This window comes from Microtus oregoni, unplaced genomic scaffold (assembly GCF_018167655.1).
Source record: "Microtus oregoni isolate MIOR12 unplaced genomic scaffold, Mior012 000015F_ref0000493, whole genome shotgun sequence".
Classification (NCBI taxonomy): Eukaryota; Metazoa; Chordata; class Mammalia; order Rodentia; family Cricetidae; genus Microtus; species Microtus oregoni.
The window spans coordinates 39,686,256-39,698,588 of record NW_024543074.1 but is presented as its reverse complement, the minus strand read 5'-3'; the positions used below and the strand labels follow the sequence as shown (position 1 = coordinate 39,698,588).

The 12,333-nt window shown below is 42.9% G+C and overlaps 1 protein-coding gene across 1 annotated transcript; it reads right to left on the bottom strand.

The window, feature by feature from the left end:
* Nucleotides 1-1,061: 1,061 nt before the first annotated feature.
* On the bottom strand, nucleotides 1,062-2,033 carry LOC121456792 (olfactory receptor 2T29-like). Its single transcript, XM_041665253.1, has one exon. The coding sequence runs from the start codon at nucleotides 2,031-2,033 to the stop codon at nucleotides 1,062-1,064; it is 972 nt and encodes a 323-aa protein (XP_041521187.1).
* Between the last annotated feature and the right edge of the window lie 10,300 nt (nucleotides 2,034-12,333).

Genomic DNA, 12,333 nt, shown 5'->3' with positions numbered 1-12,333 from the left:
TCAAGCAAGCCATAGAGCTTTACTCCAAATGCTCCATTCAAAAGCTCTGTCTCCCACAGGAGCCAGACAGAGATCGCAATGGCGGCACAGCCCAGAAAGCCGGCATTTTAAAACAGCCAGTTCTTTCCTGCTGCTGAGTCAGGACAATTTCTTTGCGGCACGCAACCCACAAACAGCAAAAAGCTGTCTTAAATTCTCTCTCTCTCCTTTTTAAGTCCTCTCAGGTTTTACGTGGAGTTCATTAGCACGTTGGGTACCACTCTGTTGAAATACGGAGCGGCGGGCTGTGTCCCGCCACCCGGCTAGCCTTACCCGAAATAATTACACGGAAACTGTATTCTTTTAAACACTGCCTGACCCATTAGTTTCAGTTTCTTATTGGCTAGCTTTTACATATTGATCTAACCCATTTCTATTAATCTGTGTAGCCCAAGAGCTGGCTTACCAGGAATGATCTTAACCTGCATCTGTCTGGAGTGGGAGAATCATGGCGACTCCCTGACTCAGCTTCTTTCTCCCAGCATTCTGTTCTGTTTACTCCGCCTACCTAAGGGTTGGCCTATCAAATGGGTCTAGGCAGTTTCTTTATTAATAAGAAATCACTCCCACATCATATAACAGATAAAACTACATCTTTATTTTTATTAAATTTTGAATATACATAAATTACCAAGAAAATTCACAGAATTAATCCAATATGTCATTTAATCAATTCACCTCTTCTTAACATGGATAAGCACTTTGCTTCTAACTGACTCTATGTTTTATCAGTTGAACACCTCATGGCCATTTATTTCTCAGTATAACATGATTTTGAATGATAAGACTATTGTCCCACAAAATTAAAGAGCCACTAACAACTTCGTAAAATACAACATTGGCAGAAGACAAAGGTTTTGAATGTACAAGAAGTATGTAATTGAAAATTTCAGAATAGAGAAATAATTCTTCAAATTGGATGACTGTGCAACGAGACACGATGGATGAGGACCTGTAACATGAGGACATCAGCGTGAGACCTGGAACAGATGTTTAGAGACAAGGAGAAGAAGACATTCATTCTACATTACTTGCTTTACCGTTCCTAGGAAAAGGGATTTCACACCCACAAATTTCTTCAGAGCCTCTGTGACATTCTTATTCCTCAGACTGTAGATTAGTGGGTTCAACATAGGGGTAAGTATTGTGTAAAACACAGACACAACCATGTCCTTCTTTGGAGTGTGGAAGGAGGCAGGGAACATGTAATTATAGACAGCAGCACCGTAGAAGAGGATGACCACGGTCATGTGGGAGGAGCAGGTGGCGAGGGCCTTCTTCCTGCCCTCTGCCGAGTTCATCCTGAGCACTGTGAGGAGGATGAAGGAGTAGGAGCTTGAGATGACTGTCACAGGGATGAGAAGCATGAGCACACAGCACAGGTACATGAAGGTCTCATAGAGCCAGGTATTTGAGCAGGAGAGCTTGGTCACAGCAGGGGCCTCACAGAAGAAGTGATGGATCTCCCGGGATCCACAGAATGGGAAGGTCATGGTGACAGGGGTGAATATGAAGCCATCCAAGGAACCCAGGAACCAGCAGGCAGACATCAGGAGGAGGCACGTCTTGCGGTTCATGAGGACAGGGTAATGGAGTGGATGGCAGATGGCCACATAACGGTCATAAGACATGGCAGCCAGCAGGAAAAATTCTGAACCTGCTAGTGTCATATACAGGAACATCTGCATCCCACAGGCAGCAGCTGAGATCCTGTGGCTTCCCAGGACCTGGTCCATGAGCATCTTGGGCACAGTGACAGAAATGTACATCATGTCCATGAGGGACAACTGGCTGATGAAAAAGTACATGGGTGTGTGGAGGCGGGTGTCAGAGTGTATCAGAAAGATCAAGAGGGCATTGCCAGACAAGGCCACCAGGAAAATCACAAATATGACCACAGCAAGCAGAGCAGGGTGTTTGGATTGACTGAATAATCCCACGAGGGTGAAATCTGGCTGTCCAGTGTAGTTACTCATCCAGGAAGTGATGTTCATCGGTGTCTCCTAGGCAATCAAAAAGGCTTTGCTGTTAGTAACTCTAAACTTATATGTGTACAAGTCTAGTGTGCTGAGAAACTAACCCTGAGAAGGTTCCTTGGGCCTTTAGATATGGGAAGAATAATTTAACTGTAATTTAAGGATTTTAAAAGAGTAGGAATTCACCTCTGTAGTAGCTCCATCACAACCCAGAGTAGATCTATCACAGTTCATGGTCATGATCTTCCTGGTGACTCATAATGCCCTATACTAGTCAGTTCTTGAGTTCCACAGGCTGTTTTCTTTGTTATTAACAAAAAGAGTGAATTACTGACCAAAAGAAATAAACACAAACAAATGAAATACAAAGGCAAATAAGGAAAGACACAAACTCATTATTAAGAAAGTTAATGAATAAAGTTATTCTTAAGAACAGTTTCAGACAAATGGCGCTGGAATAACTGGATATAAACATGTAGAAGAATGAAAATAGATCCATATCTATCCCCATGCACAAAATTCAAGTCCATATGAATCCAAGACCTCAACATCAAACCAACCACACTGAACCTCATAGAAGAGAAAGTGGAAGAACACGTGAATGCTTTGACACAGGAGACAACATCCTAAATATAACCCCTCCAGCACAGACACTGAGAGCAACAACTAATAAATGGGACCTCCTGAAACTGAGAAGTTTCTTAAAGCAAAGACATAGTCAACAAGACAAAGCAGCAGCCTACTGAGTGGGAAAAGATCTTTACCAACCCCACATCAATAGAGGACTGATCTCCAAAATATACAAAAACTAAAGGAATTTGACATCAAACGAACTAATAATTCAATAAAAAATGGGTACAGACCTAAGCAAAGAACTTTCAACAGATGAATCTCAAATGACTGAAAGACACTTAAGGAAATGTTCAACATCCTTAGCCATCAGAGAAATACAAATCAAAACAACTCTGAGATTCCATCTTACACCTGTCAGAATGGCCAAGATCAAAAACATTGACGATAGATTATCTTGTAGAGGATATGGGGTAAGGGGAATTCTCCTTCATTGCTGGTGGGCATACAAACTTGTACAAGCACTTGAGAAATTGGTATGGTTATTTCTCAGAAAATTAGGAAACAATCTACCTCAAGACTCAGTAATACCACTATTGGGTATGTACCAAAAAGATGCTCAATCATACCTCAAGGATATGTGTTCAACTATGTTAATAGCAGCATTATTTAATAGCCAGAACCTGAAAACAACCTAGATGCCCATCAACAAAAGAGTGCATAAAGAAAATGTAGTACATTTACACAATGGGGTACTATTCATCAGTAAAGAATAATGACATCTTGAAATTTGCAGGTAAATGTATGATCTAGAAAAAAATATATCGAGTGAGGTAACCTAAACCCAGAAAGACAAATATCATGTGTACTCACTCATAAGTGGCTTTTAGTTATGAAACAAAGAAAAACCAGCCTACAGCCAACAACCCCAGAGAACCTAGACAGCAAAGAGGACCTTAAGAGAGGCATACATGGAACTACATGGGACATAGAAAAAGACAAGATCTCCCGAATAAATTGGGAGCATTGGATCATGGGAGAGGGTAGAAGGGGAGAGAGAAGGAAGGGAGGGGAGTGCATAAAAATGTATTGCTCAATAAAAACAATACAAAATAGTTCCTACTACATAGAGGTACAATTCAGTTTTTTTATATTTACCTCATATTACACAACATTGTGCAATACCACTTACCAATTATGGTGGTTCTTTCACAGATAAGGTGAGAATTTTCATAACTACAAGAATATTTTTCAATTTGTATCATTGTTTTCATTTGTCTGAGTGCACAATCTAAGGACCTCAGCATATATTTTCAAGGATTGCAATCTTTGTTCTGTTCTTAGGGTAAGGAAAGTATAATTTATTTAATTGATATTAAGTTTTTTGTTTCAAAATTTCTTTCTAATATTTGCTGAAAAGAAGCAGAATTCTATCAGTGGATTTTTGCAGGCAATGAAATAGTCATAGGGAATTTTTCTTTAATAAAAAATTTTCTTTAGTAAAAATTTACTCTGAATAGTTATATGTTAAGTATATGTTATATTCTGGTGCCAAACTCCAAAGAAAAGAATCACAGAGATGCTTATAATATCAACACTTTATGAGATGTACTCTCCATTTTAGTATTCATTGAAGAACGTGGTCTTTAGAAGAATTTTCTAAAAACTCTTAATTGAAAAATGCACACAGGAGGGCTGGAAGATGGCTCAGAGGTTAAAAGCACTGGCTGAGTTCAGTCTCAGCAACCTCATTGTGGCTCACAAGCATCTATAATGAGTTCCAGTGCTGCCTTTTGGCGCAGGCACGCCTGAAGGCAGAATTCTGCACACAAAATAAATGAATAAAATAAATAATTTTTAAACTTACGTAGTCCACTTAAATTTGATTTGAAGTTTGTTGGTAAATGATTGTTTTGAAAGATGAATTCTCCTTAAATATACATTCATGTAAACATAGTCATATGCAAATATAGACACACAATACAACGAACATGCTTGCTCATGCAGCGTTGCTTAGACTGAGATAATGGGAAGTCTCACCCTTCTCTGACCTCTGCTTCTCCAAATTCATCTCCTCAAACAGTCCATCATTGTCTGTAAGCCTCAGCGGAGGCAGAGGATTTAGCAGCCACTGCTGGTGTCCAGGCCAGGGTGTGGTGACAGCATCTTTACGACCATCAGCTACTTTTTCAAGGAGTCTGAGGAGCAGGGAGAAGACAGCCTTGAGATGTCCCTGAATGTGGCTCACCACCCTCTGCTTCATGCTCACAACCTACCTCTGTGTTAGATGCAAATAATTATGTATGTATGTATGTGTATTTAAGGAAACAGTAACCGTGATTGCACTACAAGGTTAGTGTCCCCCTGTGCTGGGAAAACAGTACACACGGAAATTAAATTTGAAGGTTTAAATAGGGAGAGCATAGTGAGAAAAAGCAGAACGTGGCTCAGTGAACTCCTCTTCTCAAAGATAGGGGATTTATTGAAGTTTTTCTTTTTTGTTTCTGAATTAGTAGATACTGGATCTTGACAGCTCTGAGCAATAGGAAGGAAATTAAATCTCTTCTTTCTGATATGTTAACAATAGTTACATGAGAGGGTTTGCTGAGACACCAGTCACAAGTCTCAGAAACATTTTAATCTATGCCAAGATTCTAAACACACACACACACACACACACACACACACACACACACACACACAAAACAACACCTGAAAATGAAGTCCTCAAAGGGCCATGTTCTGCCAAGTTGTTGATGGAGCAGAGGACATGGCCAGGTCCTTGATGCCCTCATATAAACGTCAGACAAACCTTAGAGCTGTGGGAAGAGATGGAGAGAGATAGAGACAGACAACAAACAGAGGGACAGAAAGACACATGATAGTTTCCCTTTAAGGAGGTTAATTTGTGAAAGGAAACTTACGTCTGTTCTAAACTGAAGCTTCCCATATTCACCTTAGGGTTCATGCTGTCTTAAGTTATATTTATGGACACAGTGGACAAGCACTGGGGATGGTGCCCCGATCTATGAGGATCCCTGAACCATGTCTGCTGGGTGAGTGGAGGTCAGGAGGCAGGGGAGGCACAGGACAGTGAGCTGGGAAGGCAGCGCACTCTGGTGAACTGGGGACACTGACAACAAGGCAACCAGAGAACATGACACAGAAAAGTTCTGTCTGCACAAGGCATGGGACCAGCAGCTGCCTTGCCCTTACCCCTGCTGTGCTGTTTGATTTCACGTGAACAGCTTGGTGCACTGCTAACACTGGGTGTTACTAACAGTGAAGGCAGAGAAATGACAAAGCATCATCCCAAGCCAGCAGCATCCCTGAACCACCCTGTGCGTCCATAGCAGTCACCGCGTTTTCTTCCCTTACAGTGGAGAAGCTCAGGGTCTCAGAATCTGCCTCACATCACACAATAATGCACAGTCTGAGAGCATAGCCTACAGGTAGGCACAGAGTGGTACCTGCCTGCTTCTATGGGAAACACCATGTCCCCAGGAATTTATAGTTTCTGTTTAGATCATCCACAGTCTGTTTTATATGATGAGCCATGGATAATATTAAGACAATTATTTTTGCATTACTGTAACACTAAATTTTGCCCACACTTGAAATGAAATCAACCATAAAAGAGACAGTCTTGGAAAACTAATGGATTGTAATATGAACTGTAAAAATACCGAAAGAAGGGTGGGTGTGTTGGTGATGCCTACTAAAATTCTAGCACTCGTGAGACTGGGGCTTGGGGATCAGCAATGAAATCAAGGCAAGTCTGATGAGTGTGTGTGTGTGTGTGTGTGTGATACATATTGTTCCATTTGTAACTTGGAAGTGCTAAAGGGAAGCATGAGGGAGAAGCTGGGTGTGGAGGTACACTCCTTTATTCCCAGCACTGGGGAGACAGAGACATATAGATTTCTCAGTTCAAGGCCAGCCTGGTCTACAAAGCATGTTCTGCAATCCAGAAAACCAAAAATCCAAAAAGTAAATAAAAGAAGGCAGAAATTTGTTTCTCACATAAATAGAGAATAAATGATAATCAAACCCCTTGAAGAAGGAACAGCCTGTGCAGCGTCCACCCTGTGCCGTGCATTCTCTCCTGTCGGGTGGACTCACCATCAGATGCAGCTGCAGCCTGGGTCATATGGGCCAAGGGACAGCAGCTGGTTAAGTGCACAAGGCACAGGAGCAAGTGACGTCATCTTGGCTGGACTCTGCTCATTCCTGGATAAAGAATCATTAATAACTCCCCTGTGGGACTTTAAAGAAGGATGTAACTAAGCGAGCCAGGGATGGTGATTGAACCTCAGCCACAGCCTCATCTACTCTTCAGCTTTGTAAAAGTGCAAAGTTATAGCCAGTGTTACCAATAGCCTGGAAATCACCATCCTGTGTAGTATTATGGTCCAACATGAGTCAGTTGTTGTTTATGTGCAGGACCTTGTTCACTATACAGAATTTTATTCTCTCTCCTCCGACTCTCTGTGTGTTTCTGTGTGTGCGTGTGCACACGTGTGTATGTGCTCATATAAACTTTCAGTAGTTTTTGTGACATGCTACCTTTCTTAGGTGTGGAGTCCAAAGCCTGGGGTTCAACTCCCCTTCCTAGCATGTCGCAGACCAGTCCTGAGGGCCCATCCTCATGTGTCATCGTGTCCTCTCCCCATCACTCAGCCCTGCATTCTGCTGTCAGTCAGAAGCCATGTTCATTGGAGCTGCAGTCAGTTTAAATGTTTGTTTCTTTTTGAATAGTGACATGAAGATTACAGAACAACGTACCATTACAAATGCTTTAGTTGAAAATGTGACTATTTATATTACCATCATGTGGACAAAAGTCACACTTCAGAAAGTCACACCAGCCTTACGCTGCAGACATCTGTGATGTGTAAACTGTGTAGTTGACCATGGTATAAAACAGGGACTAAGATGGATCCAACTCCTCACTCTTGATCCTGCAGTCGAACTGCCCTGAACTTTTTCTGAATCCTAAAGTTTCTGATGGTGTTCCCACACCATGGCAGTGTTCCCACCCATCCTCTGAGCACGCAGTGTCCTCTGCTCATCAGGTCACTCTCCTAAGCTCAGCCCTCTCTGGTTCCCAGGGCTTTAGCTGCAGATGGAGCAGTGTCCTGACTCCTTCCTCACTTGGTCTGAGTGCTGGCCCAGGGTGGACTTAGAAGAGGGGAGGGGAGAGAAATGGGGTCTTTCCCTGTTCCTGCTGGTCTGGGGCATCTGCATCAGCTGCAGGTGACAGAGGCTCTGTGGGGCTCCAGGCTGTGTCCAGCATTGAGGCAGCTGACTAAGCACTGTTAGGACACAGGTGTCTGAGGTGCTGTGTGCTGTCAGGGAAGGGCCACCAGTAGATCCAGAGAATCCAGCATCTAATGCACATGTAGCTGCCAAGGTGACAGCATTCCACCCCAATGTCGCCTGCCTGTCCTACAGATTGTCACTCCTGTGTGACCAATGTCCTGCATGAACTTCTCCAGCTTGAAATGTGAAGACTTTGCTGAGTCCTTGAAACTAAGTCATGAGGACCTTTGTTGAAGAAGGGGAAAATATAACAGCTTCATAAAACAATAAAATCTCATTAATAAAATAATTATGAACCACGCCACAATGTGGATGTTCTTAGAAAGGCAACACAAAGAGTTCATGGGAATAAGGGAGCGTATACATGGTATGACCTGAGCACAGATACGCAGAGCTGCCGTTGTTCCTAGTGATGCAGAGGCCGTGGGAAACGTGCTGTCACTGTGTGCATCCCACCTGCCTCCTTCTGGAGAGAATTTGCTAGAAAGTTTCTCTGTTCATGTTCAAAGGGTTGTAAGCATCTTCAGTGGTTTAGTGAGGCTCACGGTGTCACATAACTGTTCATAGTTTTAGTGCCTGTGAGACCAAAGACTGGCAGCTTCCAGTTCTGATTCCTTCGATGATTCCACCCTATCCCTACTGTCCCCAGTGACTGTCTCCCTCCAAATAAGAGTTCATCTTCTATCTGTGCATTCTTCTCCAGAGAAGCAATGGTATAAGGAAATAGCAATAAAGATATTTTTAGTAAAAAAGAGTATTTCTAAGTTGTAACATTTATCTCTAAAGAAGATGACTGAATATTTCCAAAATTCAAACAATAAATACAAAGCTGAAAATCCTCAACAGGTCACAGAAGGTCTGAGTAACTTATGCAAAATATATAAAGGTGAGCCAAAAAGATCATTAAGTGATGTTAATCAAAATTTTAAGGTCAATGTTCAGTTAAGTGTTTATATAAATTATTAGAGTGCTCTAAAGTTCTTAATATGCTCTTAGAAATATCTACTAGGTCTGACTTAGAGGACAAAATGATTGTCACCAAACTTTGTGTTATACAAAATTTAAAAATATCAGGCCAGATTGGTGCAACGGACTTCCTGGGTGTTGAAGAGCCCCCTTGAACTGACAGAGGGATTAAAGGGGCAGTACCTTTTACCCTGGTCTTTCAAGGTCCTCTAGGTCCCATGGGGCTGTAGGACATCTTTCAAAAGGTCCCACCATTCAGGTGAGTCACCTGTTCTCCTGCTCAGGAGGCCATAGAGGCTCCACAGGGTGGATGATAATCAGTGCACTTTCTAAAATGAGGAGAGTCAATACTGAGGGACATGCTCCCAGTGCTTCCAAAGGAGACCATGATGAGAAAGACCCCCACGTCTCCCCAATCTTGGCTCATTTCGTTAAAGAGAGGCTAAAAGATTCAGAGGCCCCTCCATAGTCTAAATGACCATGTAGAAATAGACCCTTAAGTGGCCATGACAAAAAAATAATAGGTTTGTTTTGTCTATTAGTATGCTCTTAAATCTTAACATTAATTGTAACCCTATATTGGTCAAAGGACAGGCAGCCAGAACTGCTAGTGTCACATAGAGGGACACTTGGCTGATGAACATGTTCATGGGTGTGTGGAGACGGGTGTTAGAGTGTATTAGAAGAATCAGGACCATAATGGAAACCACAAATATGACCACAGCAAGCAGAGCAGGGTGTTTGGATTGACTGAAGAATTCCACCAGGGTGAAATCTGACTGTCCAGTGTAGCTGTTCATCTAGGTGGTGGTGTTCCTGGATATTTTCTAGGCAACCAAGAATGCTGTGGGGTTTGTGTCATGTGGTCCTAGGAATGAATCTCAGTGTTGTGTGACTTAATCTGACTGTGTTAACAGAGGAAGTTCCCTGTGCTTGGGTATTTGAGGTCTATAATTTACTTGTAATTTAAGAAAATTTCAGAGCAGAATTTTTATCCGTAGTTAGAACCATCATAACTCCTAATGAAGTTGCCACATTTCGGGGTCATGAAATATTCAGGTCACAAACAGTGTCCTTTGTCCAGAAGAACCACAGTCTGTAGGATCTCTTCAATAGAGTATCATAAACTAGTACTACCAAAGGGAAATCAGACTTATTTTGAGGACTTATTTTAACCTGATTTGTGAAGTAAGCCCAAACCTCTGTGGGCTAAGGATTCAACTTGGAGCTTTGAGAATCTCAGAGATGGTGAGGTGGTGAAGAGGGCAGAAGAGTGATGGGGAAGGACTTTGAAGTAGGGACAGGGATGAGAGTGAGGGCACAGAGGGAACATTTAACCCTAAGAATGTCAGAGTGAAAAGTCTCTTTCTACTCTTCTTTATGTATTCATATGGATGTACATGTTCTACACAAGAGACATGGCTCCTAGAAACCATGCACTGCCCGACAGCCAAGTGCCAGGTGGGGGATATCTTTAGTTCCCATGCCCGTCCTGCATGAGACTGCAAAACTACACAGGCTGTGGACATTGCTTTGGTTACCTCCTAGAACTTGATGGTAAGACCTTATTGCAGAAGGAACCACACAGACGGTTCATAATATGCGGGGAAAAGAGTTAGTACTGACAGGAAGTGTCCCCTGCTGGCTAGCTTCCACAGTTCCATCTGCCTTGTAGATGGCTGCTGACTTTTCTGCCCCCAAAGCCTACATGGCACCTCATGTACAAAGAAAGCCAGTTACCAGGGAGGACGGTGAGTACAGCTTCGTTTCTCCATATCCTGTGAGCAGAATGTGTGGTGTCTTAAGACTATCGATTTTGTCCCGGCGACTGTCATACAAATATCCACGTTTTCCCTGAAGTCATTTGTACTCGTAGATTGTTCTGTAATTTCATGTCACTATTTACAGTGAAATAAGCATTCAGACTGGATGCAGCCCTATAGATCATTGCTTTTGAGTGACAGTAGAACACAGGAATGACATGATAGGGAGAGGACAAGACGGCAGATGAGGGATGGGGACTCTGGGTCACTCTGCTGGACACTAGTAAGGGCAGTGTCTATAACTAACAGCTGAACGCCAAGGTTCAGAGTCCACACAGTGAAAACTAATGAAAGTTTGTATGAACACACACACACATACACACACAAACATGAGAAAGAGAGAGAGACAGACAAACAGAGACAGAGAGACAAGTGACAGATACACAGAGAGAAAACAAATTCTGAGAATTGCCCCAGGCTATGGCCATGCATTACCTGACTTATGTATCTCATGCTTGATATTTATCTACAATGTTCAAATTTCAGATCATTGTTAATTCTGGTTACAATTACACTTTTACTAATCTGGGAGATTAAAAAGACACAAGGAGAAAAGCACGGCTGTGTAGTGGAGATGTCTCTCAGCCTTTTTTTTTTTTTTTAGCTCTGTTAATTACATCTTCAAAGTCTCAAAGGAACATTATTGACAAATACCCCCCCCCACACCACCCCTTAATGAGCAAAGTCCAGCCAGGGATGACATCACCCCCCTCCTATTCCAGTGCCCTTAACCAGCCACTGCTCCTTGGCACAAGTGGCCAAGGCTGCCAGCAGCACCTGGGGTGAGTTGAGGCTGAGGGAGACCACACAGCACTCACTGCACCCGACTCACATCTGCGTTCTGAATCTTCTCGGAGCTCCCGACAATATTCCTGTGTTTCCCCTGTCTTTTTTTTTATTTTCTGCAGAAAAGAACATACACTTTCTTTCAAAAACTTCAAGTACTATTTATTTGGTTATCCAGTTACTTAGAGGAACATGTATGCTGCCTTCTAACTAATCTTAGGGTGTTCACTAGCAGTCATGGGACTGCAAGCTTACAGAGTGTCACAATGACACTAAGAATTACACGCTCATCCCATGTTTTCCATGATTAAAGGGGCAGGGCATTGTCTAGACTGGACTGCAGACTACAGAGGGGAGTGGGTGTCTAAGAATACTGAGGCAGGGGCATGACTGGTGAAATGTACATGTCTGGACTGTTGTTTCATATTCGGTCTGCACGCTGGAATCCGAGTTTCCCTGTGAAAACGGAGGAAATAAGGTAAGTACTCAGACTCCAGGGGAGATGTGCTGTAGGACGGCTTCAGAACCGACTCTGATGCTGCTGGCTCCAGTATCCTGGGGTCACTCTACCAGTGCTGTGAGCAACCCCAGTGTGAAGCTGCATCTGGCTGTCCTCAGGAGATGCAAACTGGAGGGGCAGAACAGGACTGAACAGAATGCAGTCGCCATGTGTGCCCCAGGCACCATGTTCCTAGTCATCCTGGTGTCCTGGGTGTCTTGATGTCAGAAACCCATCTGACAGAGTGCAGCACTGAGCTGACCAGCACAGCCCCTCAGCTGCTCATGACCTCCATTCACCCCAGTGTTTAGGTTTCCATAGGTGGTGGCTGCTACCCTGGCCTCTGATCTTC